We start from the raw sequence: 17,709 nt of genomic DNA on the forward strand, positions 1-17,709 counted from the left end.
CAGCAGCTTCACAATCCTTTGAGAACTGAGCAACATCCCAGGTTAGTGCTTTGTGTGTTTGTGCTTATATACTTTTGCTTTTCCTGTAGATTTCATCATTATCATTTCTTACTTTATGCTTTTCGTCTCAATATCTTTGCACAATAGCATTAATAACTTGATTAAGATGTTACTCATGATACTGAGACAAGCGCAAGGACTCTTAATAGTAATTCAGAAAAGTTTTAATTGCATGCGTCTTTTGTTTTTGGTTTAATACTAGAAATATCTGAAATTACTAGCGAGGAAATGACATTGGACTTCACAGTATTAGGAACTGTTTAGCAAAAAAATCTTTAAAGAAACAACATTATGTATCAAAAATAAACAAATCATATAAGGGGTTCAAGAACCTAAAAAACAAGCAAATAATATCAAGATAGCACTAGAATGGTCTTTTTCTGTTGCAAAACAAATACTTCATATTATTGAATAGTTGCAAGGCAGTGACAAATGTTGTGAGATACCATAAAAGTCAGAAATGGATTTAGAAGCATACACTTCATTTACCATGTATTTTTGGGGTTCTGTCTGTGCCCGCTTTATCAACCATCTGAATTCTTCTTTAATAGCATCCAGACAACAACAGATCAGTGCCACTCAGTTTGGATAAACTGAGGTAATATATACTGCATGAACCTTTATAGTACAACTAAAAATATAAGAAAGATTCAAAATCAGTCAAACTCTTTCTCCCCTTTGAAGTCCACAGAACGTGCCACCATGAGCTCAGACGCTGAAATGGCCCAATATGGGCCTGCAGCCATATATCTTCGCAAACCTGAGAGGGAGAGGATTGAGGCTCAGAACACTCCATTTGATGCCAAAACGGCGTACTTTGTGACTGATCCTGAGGAGATGTACCTTAAGGGCAAACTCACCAAGAAAGAGGGTGGCAAAGCCACAGTTGAGACACTTTCAGGAAAGGTACATGAAAAATACTTGTCAAACTTTGTTTTGCATTTAATGATGTCATCCCATCTAAAATTAAAAATGCTGAATAGAGCTCTAAAATATTAACCAGTTATTTTACTGCATTTCTCATTCAGACTACCACTGTAAAAGAGGATGACATCCACCCCATGAATCCTCCAAAGTTTGACAAAATTGAGGACATGGCCATGATGACCCACCTCAATGAGCCCTGTGTGCTGTATAACCTCAAAGAGCGTTATGCATCATGGATGATCTACGTGAGTGTTTGCATGAATGTTTAGAAAAGACATAAAGATGCTTTTACCAATAGTAGAGAGGGTTTCTGAACTGTAATTCCTCTAAACAGAGTTCGAATTGAATTAAGTTATACTGTAAAGCATACAACATGACAAATGCAGAATTGATACATTTTTGAGGAATCTTTATGTTCTTTACAGACCTACTCTGGGTTGTTCTGTGTCGTCGTGAATCCTTACAAGTGGCTTCCTGTGTACGATGCTGTTGTTGTTGGGGCATACAGAGGCAAGAAAAGAGTTGAGGCTCCACCCCACATCTTTTCCATCTCTGACAATGCCTATCAGTTCATGCTCACAGGTAAGATGTTGCAATTTGAAAAACACATGCAGTCTTCTTACATTAAAAAACAAAGAGCTACCACAGATATGAAACAGTGTTTGGAAAATGGATGGCATTTCTTGACACTTTTCATTTGTTTCAGATCGTGAGAACCAGTCTATTCTTATCACGTGAGTGAGATAAAACTTGCCAAGTTTAATTTGAAAGACAGCTAAAGAAGAACACCTTACCTTTATTGACTTAATCATATGAAGCACAATAATGATAATGTCTCTCTTCCTAACAAGTGGAGAATCCGGTGCTGGAAAGACTGTCAACACCAAGCGTGTCATCCAGTACTTTGCAACAATTGCAGTGGCTGGAGCTAAGAAGGCTGAGCCTGTTCCTGGCAAAATGCAGGTAAATATGGTTACCTTCGATAAAGGCGATTTGGATAAGCGCAATCACCAACAAATATTTTAATGTCTTCTTGTAGGGTTCGCTGGAGGATCAAATCATTGCAGCTAACCCTCTGCTGGAGGCTTATGGTAATGCCAAGACTGTGAGGAATGACAACTCCTCTCGCTTTGTAAGTGTTCAATGGCAAACACAAGCATGAGATATGATATGACTACATGTTCTCAATCACGCTCATAAAAACTTGAAACTTATATGTTTAGGGTAAATTCATCAGAATTCACTTTGGGACCACGGGCAAACTTGCTTCAGCTGATATTGAGACGTGTAAGTTACTCTACATTTATCGCTTTGTCATCTGTTTTCATTACACTTGGGTTTGAAAGAAAAAGCTCATGTCAAAATGAGAACACTGACATCTTACTTTGATTTGCTGGACAAAGATCTGCTGGAGAAGTCTCGTGTAACCTTCCAGTTGTCTGCTGAGAGGAGCTACCATATCTTCTACCAGCTGATGACTGGCCACAAGCCTGAGCTCTTGGGTATGTGTAAAAGAAGATGTTACATATATCAATAAGAATATTACCTGAAAAATTCATGTGCTTTGGTTCTGGTCTTTTAGAGGCTCTTCTGATCACCACCAACCCCTATGACTACCCAATGATCAGCCAGGGTGAAATCACTGTCAAGAGCATCGATGACATTGAGGAGTTCATTGCTACAGACGTAAGGCATCTTTTAAATTATGTTGATAATGAACAGAAGAAAATAAAGTTATTGATACCAGTAACATTGCATCCTAAATTTTGCAGACCGCTATTGATATCTTGGGCTTCAGTGCTGAAGAGAAAGCTGGCATCTACAAGCTGACTGGTGCTGTGATGCATCATGGCAACATGAAATTCAAGCAGAAGCAGCGCGAGGAGCAGGCTGAGCCTGACGGCACTGAGGGTAACTGTTAAAATAATACATCAGGAACATGCAAGTGCACTGGTATGTAGAGATAGGCCACACAAGATTATGTTTAATTTTGTGTTTGTTGTTTATCTTTCTATCAGTGGCTGATAAAATCGCCTACCTCCTGGGCCTGAACTCAGCTGATATGCTGAAAGCTCTGTGCTACCCAAGAGTCAAGGTCGGGAATGAGATGGTGACCAAAGGTCAGACCGTCCCTCAGGTAATAAAAAGAAATGAGTTAAAAATATCAATAGCAGTACGTTGATCTTAAAATGTTACTCTGAAAAATTATGTCCCTTTGTTTATTGCTAGGTCAACAATGCTACCATGGCTCTTTGCAAGTCAATTTATGAGAAAATGTTCTTGTGGATGGTCGTCCGTATCAATGAGATGCTGGACACAAAGCAGCCAAGGCAGTTCTTCATTGGAGTCTTGGATATTGCTGGTTTTGAGATCTTTGATGTGAGTTCTTCAAAAATATCTCAGCAACTTTAAAGTTAAATCCGAAGTTGCCATGAAATTAAACATCCTTTTGAACTATAGTTCAACAGCTTGGAGCAACTCTGCATCAACTTCACCAATGAGAAGCTGCAACAGTTTTTCAACCACCATATGTTCGTCCTGGAGCAAGAGGAGTACAAGAAAGAAGGCATTGAATGGGAGTTTATTGACTTTGGTATGGACTTGGCTGCCTGCATTGAGCTTATTGAGAAGGTCAGTGACTACTCTGGCAATCCTGATTCACTGATTTATGTGCTGATGTTCTATCTCTAATATGAAATATAAACTCTTCACAGCCACTGGGCATTTTCTCCATCCTTGAAGAGGAGTGCATGTTCCCCAAGGCCTCTGACACAACTTTCAAGAACAAGCTGCACGATCAGCATCTTGGCAAGACCAAGGCCTTTGAGAAACCAAAACCAGCAAAGGGCAAGGCTGAGGCTCACTTCTCCCTGGTTCACTATGCTGGTACTGTGGACTACAATATCACTGGCTGGCTGGACAAGAACAAGGACCCCCTGAATGACTCAGTTGTTCAGCTCTACCAGAAGTCTGCAAACAAACTGCTGTCCATGCTTTATGCAGCCCATGCTGGAGCTGAGGGTAATAATTTAAACAGTGAAAACTGTTAATTTATATAATTTAGTTTTTAGATTAATGTAGTTTGCATATTTTATGTATTAGGAAAGTGATGAAAAAAAATAAATGTCTTTCAAATTGACTCAGGATAAATTTATTCTACTATTCATATCTTGTTTATACTGTTAACAAGAAACCTTGAATGTCTTTCCAAAGCAACTAACTCCCACTTATTTCATCTACATTTTTTAACAGAGGCTGCAGGTGGCAAGAAGGGTGGTAAGAAGAAGGGTGGCTCCTTCCAGACTGTGTCTGCTCTCTTTAGAGTATGTATTTTTTTTCATATCTTTGTATAACAGTTAGGAACCTCAACTCCAATCACCAATGACTTATTTTCTTGTTTTGATGAAACACAGGAGAACTTGGGCAAGCTGATGACCAACTTGAGGAGCACTCACCCTCACTTTGTGCGCTGCCTAATTCCCAATGAAACCAAGACCCCAGGTAAGAAGTGCATCCACAAGTTTTGAAACATACATGTAGTATGGTAGTTTTTCAGAAAAAACTTTAACAAATGTGAATTTACAACATTCAGGTCTTATGGAGAACCACTTGGTCATCCATCAGCTGAGGTGTAATGGTGTGCTGGAAGGTATCAGAATCTGCAGAAAGGGCTTCCCCAGCAGAATCCTCTATGGTGACTTCAAGCAGAGGTAACTTTTCCACAGACAGTGGAGATGTGAGAAAATGGAAATGCCAGTATTAATAACAGTGTACCCTTTCCTTATAGATACAAAGTATTGAATGCCAGTGTCATCCCTGAGGGACAGTTCATTGACAACAAAAAAGCTTCAGAGAAGCTGCTGGGCTCCATTGATGTGGACCACACTCAGTACAAGTTTGGACACACAAAGGTTTGTTTTCATGGACATGAAATTAAAAACAACTTGTGTTGTATATGTATTTTCTTACTTTTATTTAATAAAACTACACAGGTGTTCTTCAAAGCTGGTTTGCTGGGTACCCTGGAGGAGATGAGAGACGAGAAACTGGCTGAGCTGGTGACCATGACTCAGGCTCTCTGCAGAGGATATGTCATGAGGAAAGAGTTTGTTAAGATGATGGAGAGGAGGTACGTTTTTGTTGGCTCACTCTTACTGCCAAATCATTTGGTGAAGCTTAAATATGTATTTGTTTCAATGTCCTCTGCAGTCATGGTTTGGAAATGACATTTCATCTATTTAAATCCCAGAGAATCTATCTACACTATCCAGTACAACGTGCGATCCTTCATGAATGTGAAAAATTGGCCATGGCTGAAACTTTACTTCAAGATCAAGCCTCTTCTGAAGAGTGCTGAGACTGAGAAGGAGCTGAGCCAGATGAAGGAGAACTATGACAAGATGCAATCAGACCTGGCTACTGCCTTGGCCAAGAAGAAGGAACTTGAAGAAAAGATGGTTGCCCTGCTGCAGGAAAAGAATGACCTGCAACTGCAAGTGGCTGCTGTAAGTATAAAGAGCCAATGTAATTTTTTTATTTGTATATTAAAAGAGTTGCTATTGAAGTACATGTGTGAATAACTGTTATTGTTATATAATTTATTTGAGTTTAATGAAATCTATGATCACTGAAAATTATTAACCAAAATGAAAATACACATCTCTCATAATGAACCATAGGAAGTTGAGAACCTCTCAGATGCTGAGGAAAGGTGTGAGGGGCTCATCAAGAGCAAGATCCAGATGGAGGCCAAACTCAAAGAGACAACTGAGAGACTGGAGGATGAAGAGGAAATCAATGCTGAGCTGACAGCCAAGAAGAGGAAACTGGAGGATGAATGCTCTGAGCTCAAGAAAGACATTGATGATTTGGAGCTCACCTTGGCTAAAGTGGAGAAGGAGAAACATGCCACAGAAAACAAGGTCCACATCTCTTAAAGTATACTCTGGCACAGAAGATAAAATGATACCATCCAGTGGTCTTTAAAATGTTAACAAATAACTGTAAAGAGTTAAAGAATACATGTCTTTTTCCAGGTGAAAAACCTGACAGAGGAGATGGCATCTCAAGATGAGTCCATTGCCAAGTTAACAAAGGAGAAGAAGGCCCTCCAAGAGAGCCACCAGCAAACCCTGGATGATCTCCAGGCAGAGGAAGACAAAGTCAACACTCTGACCAAGGCTAAGACAAAGCTGGAACAGCAAGTGGACGATGTAAGAAAATAAATACTTCTGTGTTTTGACCCATCATGACACAAATGAGTCTTAGCATTGATGTGCCTTTTCTAAACCTTGTATAAGTTGAAATACAATTTTGTGTGACAGCTTGAGGGATCCCTGGAGCAAGAGAAGAAGCTCCGCATGGACCTTGAGAGAGCAAAGAGAAAGCTTGAGGGAGATCTGAAACTGGCCCAGGAATCCATAATGGATCTGGAGAATGACAAACAGCAATCTGAGGAGAAGATCAAGAAGTAATTTTTGTCGTTTTGAATTCCAAAAGCCTGACCCACGCAAAATGCAAGTTATAGTTCTAAGTTGATTTGCTCTCTTCTACAGGAAGGAGTTTGAGACCAGCCAGCTCCTCAGCAAGATTGAGGATGAACAGTCCCTTGGTGCTCAGCTTCAGAAGAAGATCAAGGAGCTCCAGGTACACTTTTTATGACCATAATTCACCCAGAAGAGTTTGGACAAACATTATTTCCCAGTCCTCATATTGCCATTGTTAAATCTAGGCTCGCATTGAGGAGCTGGAGGAAGAGATCGAGGCTGAGAGGGCTGCTCGGGCCAAGGTGGAGAAGCAGAGGGCCGACCTCTCCAGGGAGCTTGAGGAGATCAGTGAGAGGCTGGAGGAGGCTGGTGGAGCAACAGCTGCTCAGATTGAGATGAACAAGAAGCGTGAGGCTGAGTTCCAGAAACTGCGTCGTGATCTTGAGGAGTCCACCCTGCAGCATGAAGCTACTTCAGCAGCTCTGCGCAAGAAGCAGGCTGACAGTGTTGCAGAGCTGGGAGAGCAGATTGACAACCTCCAGCGTGTCAAGCAGAAGCTGGAGAAAGAAAAGAGTGAGTACAAGATGGAGATTGATGACCTCTCCAGCAACATGGAAGCTGTTGCTAAATCTAAGGTGAGGGTTATTATGTATTTCACAGAACTCAGAAAACTGGAGTGTTATTTTTTAGTATGCAGTAGTAACACTTAATGTAAAGACATCTGAAATGATAAATATTTTTGTTTCATGTAGGGCAACTTGGAAAAAATGTGCAGAACTCTTGAGGATCAGTTGAGTGAGCTCAAGGCCAAACACGATGAGAATGTCCGCCAGCTGAATGACCTTAGCGCACATAAGGCCAGGCTGCAGACTGAGAATGGTGAGTTATCTGTGTATTCATGCTGCTAGAAACTGGGGAGGGTTTTCATCATTTTAATATGCCTTGCGCCAATGTTGTGCAGGTGAGTTTTCACGCCAGCTGGAGGAGAAAGAAGCTCTTGTGTCTCAGCTGACAAGAGGCAAGCAGGCCTTCACTCAGCAGATTGAGGAGCTCAAGAGGCACGTTGAGGAGGAAGTGAAGGTATCAAGCTACATTTCTCACAGTTACACCTATATAAGAAAAATACATTAAAATACGGCCTGTTTAAGTTGCTAGAAAAGTTTTACAACCACTATCAAAGCATATGACATTTACAGAAGCCAATAAAAATGGTCTCGTAATCTTGGCAGGCCAAGAACGCCCTGGCTCATGGTGTTCAGTCAGCCCGCCATGACTGTGATCTCCTCAGAGAGCAGTATGAGGAGGAGCAGGAGGCAAAGGCTGAGCTGCAACGAGGAATGTCAAAGGCCAACAGTGAGGTGGCTCAATGGAGATCCAAATATGAGACTGATGCTATCCAGCGCACTGAGGAGTTGGAGGAGGCAAAGTGTGTAATCCTTTAATTGAATAAACACAGTTTTACAATGCTTAATAATTATTTCACCATCTAATGTGGTACTCAAAAATCTTCCCGTTCAGGAAAAAGCTTGCCCAGCGTCTGCAGGATGCAGAGGAATCCATTGAGGCTGTGAACTCCAAGTGTGCCTCTCTGGAGAAGACCAAGCAGAGGCTGCAGGGTGAGGTGGAGGACCTCATGATTGATGTGGAGAGAGCTAATTCTCTGGCTGCCAACCTCGACAAGAAGCAGAGGAACTTCGATAAGGTAACAGAATATCCAGACAAAATTACTGACAGTGAAACAAAAAACAGTATTTCTTTGTGAAATTAATTGTGACTGGTCAATATAATTCAAGGTCCTGGCAGAATGGAAGCAGAAGTTCGAGGAGGGCCAGGCAGAGCTTGAAGGAGCCCAGAAGGAGGCTCGCTCTCTCAGCACTGAACTGTTCAAGATGAAGAACTCTTATGAAGAGGCTCTGGATCAGCTGGAGACCATGAAGAGAGAGAACAAGAACCTGCAGCGTACGTTAATTGTACTGAAATGAAAAATGCCATATCTCTCAATTTTACAGGTTTCGCTTCAGTACCTGGTGTCAAAGCTGCCCTCAGTGGTACAAGTCATTTTGATCTAACAAGTCCATCCAAACATTTTTAATATTACTGCATCTGTTGTTTACTTCAAACCCTGTTCTGGTTTTATTGATGTTTAGAGGAGATCTCAGACCTGACTGAACAGATTGGTGAGACTGGAAAAACTATCCACGAGCTGGAGAAATCAAAGAAGACAACTGAGACAGAGAAGGCTGAAATTCAGTCAGCTCTGGAGGAAGCTGAGGTAAAATAACACCAGAAGTTGAAAAGTTATTATAGAAGTAACACAGATATCAGTCAGACCCTTGAGCCAGCTGAAATTGTATCATTACAGTGACTCTTGTCTTTAGGCATGTTGCATTTCTGCCTTCCAATGCGCAATATTTTTTAAAGAGGGAATTTATTTTATTTCACCTATCTCTAAATTCATTCTTTTTTATTTAACCAAAGGGTACACTGGAACATGAGGAGGCCAAGATCCTCCGTGTCCAGCTTGAGCTCAACCAGATCAAAGGAGAGATTGACAGGAAGCTGGCAGAGAAAGATGAGGAGATGGAGCAGATCAAGAGGAACAGCCAGAGAGTGATCGACTCCATGCAGAGCACTCTGGACTCTGAAATCAGGAGCAGGAATGATGCCCTGAGAGTTAAGAAGAAGATGGAGGGAGACCTGAATGAGATGGAGATTCAGCTGAGCCATGCTAACAGGCAGGCTGCTGAGTCACAGAAACAGCTGAGAAATGTCCAGGGACAGCTCAAGGTAAGTTTTCCATAATTTTAAGCGAAAAGGAACAAACAAAAGAAAGAAAAGAAACTTAAAAACATGACTGATTGTTAATTGTGATTTTGCTTGTGTTTTCAGGATGCCCAATTGCACCTTGATGATGCTGTTAGAGGACAGGAAGACATGAAGGAGCAGGTTGCCATGGTGGAGCGCAGAAATGGCCTCATGATAGCTGAGATTGAGGAGCTGAGAGTTGCTCTGGAGCAGACTGAGAGAGGACGTAAAGTAGCTGAGCAGGAGTTGGTCGATGCCAGTGAGCGTGTCGGACTTCTTCATTCTCAGGTCAGTTAAAAGCATGAATAAACAAACTTTCCCACATAAAACACAGATTTTATGCAAAGAACTGATTCCTTTCTAAGATGACAGGCACCAACTCTGAATTACTGTCCAATCTTATTCAATCTGCAGAACACCAGTCTTATCAACACCAAGAAGAAGCTGGAGGCTGACCTTGTCCAAGTTCAGGGTGAGGTGGACGACACTGTTCAGGAAGCAAGAAATGCTGAGGAGAAAGCCAAAAAGGCCATCACTGATGTGAGTTTGTGATTCAGTGTCCTTTTTTGTGTAAATGCCAGAACACAAAAATACTTGAAAACACCAACCATAAATATCAAAACTACAACTTCATAACTCCAAACCACCAACTTTTCAGGCTGCCATGATGGCTGAGGAGCTGAAGAAGGAGCAGGACACCAGTGCTCACCTGGAGAGGATGAAGAAGAACCTGGAGGTCACAGTCAAGGACCTGCAGCACCGCCTGGATGAGGCTGAGAACCTCGCCATGAAGGGTGGCAAGAAGCAGCTCCAGAAACTGGAGTCTAGGGTATGGATTGCATATAAAAACTCTCAACTCATCTTCTTTGGCACAACCTCAATTTTCTGATTCCAAATATTCCATCACAACATGTATACTTTGTATGACATCTTGTGGGACATTCAACCAATTTATCATTCATCAGGTGCGTGAGCTGGAGGCTGAAGTTGAGGCTGAGCAGAGACGTGGTGCTGATGCTGTTAAAGGAGTCCGCAAATATGAGAGGAGAGTGAAGGAGCTGACCTACCAGGTAAATCTGACAACTTTAAGGGATCATTATAGGTGTATAGTTCATTCACTATTCATGTTATAATGTTTTCCATCTAGTTTTTTCTTATTGCACTGATTTTAAAATGGTAACATATATTCAAAACAATTCAATTTTTTTTGGTACTTTGTTTCTGTTAATAAATGACTGTTCTTTCTACTTACAGACTGAGGAGGACAAGAAGAATGTAAACAGACTCCAAGATCTGGTGGACAAGCTGCAACTCAAAGTCAAGTCTTACAAGAGACAGGCTGAGGAGGCTGTAAGTGAACCATAGAGAACGGACAAATCATCCACTTGAATTATTGAAATCAAAAACCACTACATTTATAAAACTCTGAACCCCTCTCAGGAGGAACAGGCCAACACTCACATGTCCAGGCTGAGGAAGGTTCAGCATGAGATGGAGGAGGCTCAGGAGCGTGCTGACATCGCTGAGTCCCAGGTCAACAAGCTGAGAGCCAAGAGCCGTGATGTCGGAAAGGTATCTGTTGTTTTCTTAAACACAATATTAGCTGCAAGTCACTCATTCACTAATTCACTGTTAACGGTTCAAATCATTACTATACCTTTAGTGGTGCCTTAGCATTTAAATGTGATTTTTCCAGATGAAAATATAAAAAATACCTTTTGTAATATGTTTCTTAATCTTAATTTTTGTTACACTAACTCATTTCCCTCTATTTTCAGTCTGACTCTGCTGAATAGGAATCTTCATCAAGTTGAAGCTTTTCAACAGAGTTCATAAAATATGAACCAATTGTTGGAGACTCCATAGCAATTCAATAAAGATGATTATCATCATAATTCTGAATTCTGTCAATTCCTGTTTAATGACTTGTTCATGTACATTTCATGAGGAAATACTTGCAGCAGTAAATCACCATCAGCAGTAGCATCAAAGCCAGTAAAGGAGAGGTTGTCCCTTTGAAAGACAGTTTGGGAGATAAAACATGGACATATTTAGGACTCAATTGATAGGGTGTAGCCATAAAGACATCAATTGGTTAAACTTTTCTCACTTGATTGTTTGTTACATTTTTTTTCATTGTTCCATGTATAGCTATTGGGAAACATATTGTTCCAAACAAATGAAAGGTACGCCCAGAAGCCTCTAGATCCAGTTCTTTTGAGTCAGTGTAAGGCACTGGGAGCAAAAAAAATCATTGTATGATGGGTAAAAAAGAGAAGAAAAGCTTATTTTTTGTCTGATGCATACAATGAGGGAATCAAATTCTGCTTCAGGCTTGTAAAATGAGTTTTAGTGCTTGCAATGTTCTATTTGGGTTGTCACAGGTGACAAACACATGAGGCCTGCCAAGTCTAGGAAGTCTTTGCACAACACCACTTGGAAGAAATTAAATCTTCACTTGGAATCTTGGAGCAGAATAAGGCCTCCAAGCTCTCCGGGCTTTTGATGACACTAATCCATCATTCCCCTGGGCTTTTCATTGAAGGGTACTTGGATTTCACATCACTTTTGTATCCTCCTGAAGGGACTATATGATGACAGGGTAAACATTCTCAAGCCACATATGAGCAAGGATATCAACACTACTAATCCACCAAAGTGGGTTCCTTTCTATAGCAGAATTCCAAATCTTAAAATATCCAAGGAAGAATACACAACATTCAACTCATCTAAGTAGGGCTACTCTTGAACCTGATTCTACATGGATACCATTTAGCTTTAAGATCACCCAGGTAGAACATAGTAAAGTAAAAAGTCCTCTTACAAACTAAGAAACAAAATTTCTGGACTTCCGTTTTATCTTTACAGCTGCAAAGAAACAAAAGACAGCAGGAAGCTGTGATTATGCTCAAGTTCAAGCTCCCCATCCTGACATAGCTGTCATATTTGACAGGGCAAAGTTTTTCCATTTCATAACAGTAAGCAAAGGCAAAAGCACAAAGTTTCCAATAGTGTATTAAGACAAGAAAACTTTAAAATTATTAGATGTTCAAAAATATACATTGTGAAATTTGAAGCAATGGCATGGTCAGGGCCACGCAGCTTTTAAAGTGGCACTAAAAATGTGTGATGGTCACATAAATTTCTCAGATCCGGCCAAAAAGATGTAAACAGATGTTTAGAATATGACTAACATGAGAATGGGTCTTTTACTTTCTGGAGAGTTACTAGTTTGCTCACATTATACATGTTTTTGGTAGTTTTTATATTTGACTCATAAGTTCTTTACCAGTCGTGAGCCCAGAGGATGTGCCAGTTTAATCGTGCTTCATTAACAGATGTCACCCATCTGGTATCAAATGTAGCAACTAGGTGACATTCACTTTGCCTTGTGTGGAACTTATTTTGGGCCTGATCTCATCTGGGATATCAACTGTTATCATGACCATTTAAGGTGGCTATGCTACTGGCAAAGAAACTTTTATGGATAGTGCCTCATATTTAAATTTATTACAGGGATACGTGATGTGCAAGTCTCAAGTAACTGTAGACCACAAACACTTGGGGGCATCTCCAAATCCAAGCTCTTTGTATCCAGCTGACGTGCAATGGAAAACAACACTGCTTTATTCACTCTTGCAACATCTCTGGGACTAAGATTCTCATTGTATATGTACATATATACAATTCAAAAAGATACTGGTAAAGATTTTCTTTTACGTTTCTTTCTGTAACATAAACACACACAGTGAAAGGCACAATTAAAGTTTTCAGAGCTATAGTCTCATTTTGAAAAATAACTGCATCACAAATACTGTTCCCCAGACTTCATACAACCTGTTAATACACATAAAAATAACCTTTGAATAAATGTGGGTTGGGTAATGCATTACACAAGTGTTATTTAGAGGTTAACTTTCTTTAATTTCAGATATCATATGTGTTCAAAGGTCCTGCGATTGAATCTTAAGAGAAATTTGAAGGATCTCCTAAAATCTGGATTTTAAATAGAAGTTGTTCCATGTTTTGAGTTCAAACCTCCGAAAAACAAGAGCTGTAATGATTAAAAGTACAGACACTATAATGTGCAGAACTGAATAGATGACATAGTTTTCATATCATTTTCATGCCTGCACTTGGAGGCAGTAGTGGACCAACATTTGGAGCTGAGCAGCTTGATACTCTTCAACATGATTTAATTCAGAAATGTTGATGCACCACCCTCCCCCATCACGATTTGACAATCAATCCTCCTTTAGCAGAATTTCAACCCTTATTTGGCTGACTGGTTTATTTTTGTTTGAATATTGCAACTTTGATTAACATTTATATTTAAATGTGTTTTATGCTCCAAATACTGTTTCAAGATAGAACTGAAAACTCTTTTTTAAAAATATTTTTTACAGACTTTTAGGGTCTTAATCAAGTTTACAAAAGTTAAGTCAGCTAGTATAACATCATTCTGCATCTTGTGATTTAATTTTTTTGTTACACTGACATGTGTACTACCTCCTGAAACATCGCTGCCACAAAATAAGCAGCAGATCTAAAAGATGCCATGACCAAACTGAGTGAGAGGCTGCTGCTGACCCAGCATCCCCACTCTCTATAAAAGAGACAGCTCTGGACTCTGGCATGAACTGGTAGGCTCCCAACACAGGTAAGTGTCTTAAACTATGGGCTCAGTGTTTAATTTTGTTGATTAGTACGGGAAGTTAATGTGTGTACTGTCTTTGGTATATTTACTGTGATAGCCTGAAACTTTCAAAAATGTACTTCTTTACATGCTGTGAATGTATTAAACCTGTATTTTCTTTTAAAAACTCCTTTATATATAATATCTCATCAGTTTCACTCAAAACTTATGAACAGCAGTAGTATTTCACTGTAAAGGGCATTTAAAGTTATAAAACAGTTCACCTGGAATAATTTACTTTAATACAATTAGACTAAGCTTCATGACTAGGTGCAGCTTTAATCTTACTTATTACTGCAAACTCATTAATTACACTCATTTTTTACAACTTTTTCTAGCATCTCAAGACTCCACCAGGGACTGTGTCACTCATATTGTTTTTGGGATAGAGCTGAGGTAAATATAAAAACGGAATCTAAAAAAAGTAGAAAGTTTTATCTCTGCCTGATATTAATACATACTTCACTGGACAGAAGTTTACAGTACTGTGTGCGCTTCATCTTTTCAGTCCCAACTAGACTGCAACCATGAGTACAGACGCGGAGATGGAGGCCTATGGGCCCGCAGCCATATACCTGCGGAAGACAGAGAAGGAGAGGATTGAGGCGCAAACGGCTCCCTTTGATGCCAAAACGGCTTACTTTGTGGCTGACCCTGATGAGATGTACCTTAAGGGCAAACTCACCAAGAAAGAGGGTGGCAAAGCCACAGTTGAGACTGATTCTGGAAAGGTAGCATTCATGTTGGAGATTTTTTAACCAAAACCAAAATCAGAAAGATGTCTGTTTGATAACATCTATCTTGTGGATAGCATCTCTTGAACATCCCTGTGTATTATTTTGACTTAAAATATTTTGTTGAATCTTTAAACAGACTGTCACTGTAAAAGAGGATGATGTCCATCCCAGAAACCCTCCAAAGTATGACAAAATTGAGGACATGGCCATGATGACCCACCTCAATGAGCCCTGTGTGCTGTATAACCTCAAAGAGCGTTATGCATCATGGATGATCTACGTAAGTTACCACAATACTCCACTTGGTAAATGTATGTTTTCAAATGCATTTGGATGCAACTTGATATTAATCTTAATGTTTATGCCCTTCAACATTACAGACCTACTCTGGGTTGTTCTGTGTCGTCGTGAATCCCTACAAGTGGCTTCCTGTGTACGATGCTGTTGTCGTTGGGGCATACAGAGGCAAGAAGAGGATTGAGGCTCCACCCCACATCTTCTCCATCTCTGACAATGCCTATCAGTTCATGCTCACTGGTAAGACCACCGTTAATAATTTCTTATACTAAAAATGTATTTCAAAACAACTCTGTGATGGACAGAAATCAAATTAAAAAATGTTTGCATTTCAGATCGCGAGAACCAGTCTGTCCTGATTACGTGAGTGTATAAAACTGTTGTGGTACATACCTTTATCGACTAAATCATATGAAGCACAATAATGATAATGTCTCTCTTCCTAACAAGTGGAGAATCCGGTGCTGGAAAGACTGTCAACACCAAGCGTGTCATCCAGTACTTTGCAACAATTGCAGCTATTGGTTCTAAGAAGGCTGAGCCTGTTCCTGGCAAAATGCAGGTAAATATGGTTACCTTTGATAAAGGGGATTTGGATAAGCGCAATCACCAACAAATATTTTAATGTCTTCTTGTAGGGTTCGCTGGAGGATCAAATCATTGCAGCTAACCCTCTGCTGGAGGCTTATGGTAATGCCAAGACTGTGAGGAATGACAACTCCTCTCGCTTTGTAAGTGTTCAATAGAAAACACAAGCATGAGATATGATATGACTACATGTTCTCAATCACGCTCATAAAAACTTGAAACTTATATGTTTAGGGTAAATTCATCAGAATTCACTTTGGGACCACGGGCAAACTTGCTTCAGCTGATATTGAGACGTGTAAGTTACTCTACATTTATCGCTTTGTCATCTGTTTTCATTACACTTGGGTTTGAAAGAAAAAGCTCATGTCAAAATGAGAACACTGACATCTTACTTTGATTTGCTGGACAAAGATCTGCTGGAGAAGTCTCGTGTAACCTTCCAGTTGTCTGCTGAGAGGAGCTACCATATCTTCTACCAGCTGATGACTGGCCACAAGCCTGAGCTCTTGGGTATGTGTAAAAGGAGATATTACATATATTAAAAAGAATGTTACCTGAAAATTCATGTGCTTTGGTTCTGGTCTTTTAGAGGCTCTTCTGATCACCACCAACCCCTATGACTACCCAATGATCAGCCAGGGTGAAATCACTGTCAAGAGCATCAATGACGTTGAGGAGTTCATTGCTACAGACGTAAGGCATCTTTTAAATTATGTTGATAATGAACAGAAGAAAATAAAGTTATTGATAACAGTAACATTGCATCCTAAACATTGCAGACCGCTATTGATATCTTGGGTTTCACTGCTGAAGAGAAAGCTGGCATCTACAAGCTGACTGGTGCTGTGATGCATCATGGCAACATGAAATTCAAGCAGAAGCAGCGCGAGGAGCAGGCTGAGCCTGACGGCACTGAGGGTAGCTGTTAAAATAATACATCAAGAACATGCAAGTACACTGGTATGTAGAGATAGGCCACACAAGATTATGCTTAATTTTGTGTTTGTTGTTTATCTTTCTATCAGTGGCTGATAAAATCGCCTACCTCCTGGGCCTGAACTCAGCTGATATGCTGAAAGCTCTGTGCTACCCAAGAGTCAAGGTCGGGAATGAGATGGTGACCAAAGGTCAGACCGTCCCTCAGGTAATAAACAGAAATGAGATAAAAATATCAATAGCAGTACGTTGATCTTAAAATATTACTCTGAATTATTATGTCCCTTTGTTTATTGCTAGGTCAACAATTCTACCATGGCTCTTTGCAAGTCTGTCTATGAGAAAATGTTCTTGTGGATGGTCGTCCGTATCAATGAGATGCTGGACACAAAGCAGCCAAGGCAGTTCTTCATTGGAGTCTTGGACATTGCTGGTTTTGAGATCTTTGATGTGAGTTCTTCAAAATAATTTGAACAACTTTAAAGTTCAATCCTAAATTAACATCAAATTTAACATCCTTTTGAACTATAGTTCAACAGCTTGGAGCAACTCTGCATCAACTTCACCAATGAGAAGCTGCAACAGTTTTTCAACCACCACATGTTCGTCCTGGAGCAAGAGGAGTACAAGAAAGAAGGCATTGATTGGGAGTTCATTGACTTTGGTATGGACTTGGCTGCCTGCATTGAGCTTATTGAGAAGGTCTGTGACTACTCTGGCAATCCTGATTCACTGATTTATGTGCTGATGTTCTATCTCTAATATGAAATATAAACTCTTCACAGCCAATGGGCATTTTCTCCATCCTTGAAGAGGAGTGCATGTTCCCCAAGGCCTCTGACACAACTTTCAAGAACAAGCTGCACGATCAGCATCTTGGCAAGACCAAGGCCTTTGAGAAACCAAAGCCTGGAAAGGGCAAGGCCGAGGCTCACTTCTCCCTGGTTCACTATGCTGGTACTGTGGACTACAATATCACTGGCTGGCTGGACAAGAACAAGGACCCCCTGAATGACTCAGTTGTTCAGCTCTACCAGAAGTCTGCAAACAAACTGCTGTCCATGCTTTATGCAGCCCATGCTGGAGCTGAGGGTAATAATTTAAACAGTGAAAACTGATAATCTGTTAATTTCTACAATTTAGTTTTTAGATCAAAGTAGTTTTACATATTTTG

At 40.2% G+C, this 17,709-nt stretch overlaps 1 protein-coding gene across 1 annotated transcript in view; it reads left to right on the forward strand.

Moving 5' to 3' along the window:
* Positions 1-609: 609 nt before the first annotated feature.
* LOC141809382 (uncharacterized) overlaps positions 610-17,709 on the forward strand; it is a 41,457-nt gene continuing 24,357 nt past the window's right edge. Inside the window, 53 exon segments of the mRNA XM_074696372.1 lie at positions 610-658; positions 745-966; positions 1,089-1,232; positions 1,413-1,569; positions 1,694-1,721; positions 1,839-1,950; positions 2,027-2,119; positions 2,211-2,274; positions 2,391-2,489; positions 2,570-2,673; positions 2,760-2,898; positions 3,006-3,124; positions 3,217-3,366; positions 3,448-3,618; positions 3,702-4,008; positions 4,240-4,310; positions 4,401-4,488; positions 4,580-4,697; positions 4,775-4,898; positions 4,980-5,116; positions 5,237-5,492; positions 5,667-5,909; positions 6,024-6,200; positions 6,312-6,457; positions 6,543-6,633; positions 6,719-7,108; positions 7,226-7,352; positions 7,435-7,553; positions 7,703-7,899; positions 7,992-8,175; positions 8,267-8,432; positions 8,621-8,745; positions 8,952-9,260; positions 9,363-9,566; positions 9,693-9,818; positions 9,937-10,107; positions 10,244-10,348; positions 10,533-10,628; positions 10,719-10,850; positions 14,493-14,705; positions 14,848-14,991; positions 15,092-15,248; positions 15,344-15,371; positions 15,459-15,570; positions 15,647-15,739; positions 15,831-15,894; positions 16,011-16,109; positions 16,189-16,292; positions 16,379-16,517; positions 16,625-16,743; positions 16,836-16,985; positions 17,067-17,237; positions 17,321-17,627. Of these exon segments, the coding sequence (XP_074552473.1) occupies positions 763-966; positions 1,089-1,232; positions 1,413-1,569; positions 1,694-1,721; positions 1,839-1,950; positions 2,027-2,119; positions 2,211-2,274; positions 2,391-2,489; positions 2,570-2,673; positions 2,760-2,898; positions 3,006-3,124; positions 3,217-3,366; positions 3,448-3,618; positions 3,702-4,008; positions 4,240-4,310; positions 4,401-4,488; positions 4,580-4,697; positions 4,775-4,898; positions 4,980-5,116; positions 5,237-5,492; positions 5,667-5,909; positions 6,024-6,200; positions 6,312-6,457; positions 6,543-6,633; positions 6,719-7,108; positions 7,226-7,352; positions 7,435-7,553; positions 7,703-7,899; positions 7,992-8,175; positions 8,267-8,432; positions 8,621-8,745; positions 8,952-9,260; positions 9,363-9,566; positions 9,693-9,818; positions 9,937-10,107; positions 10,244-10,348; positions 10,533-10,628; positions 10,719-10,850; positions 14,493-14,705; positions 14,848-14,991; positions 15,092-15,248; positions 15,344-15,371; positions 15,459-15,570; positions 15,647-15,739; positions 15,831-15,894; positions 16,011-16,109; positions 16,189-16,292; positions 16,379-16,517; positions 16,625-16,743; positions 16,836-16,985; positions 17,067-17,237; positions 17,321-17,627 (7,693 nt within the window). The 5' untranslated portion in view covers positions 610-658; positions 745-762.

The sequence above is a fragment of the Halichoeres trimaculatus genome, unplaced genomic scaffold, assembly GCF_033239565.1.
Source record: "Halichoeres trimaculatus isolate MK-OKI-2021-1 unplaced genomic scaffold, fHalTri1.1 fHalTri1_scaffold_20, whole genome shotgun sequence".
Taxonomy (NCBI): Eukaryota; Metazoa; Chordata; class Actinopteri; order Labriformes; family Labridae; genus Halichoeres; species Halichoeres trimaculatus.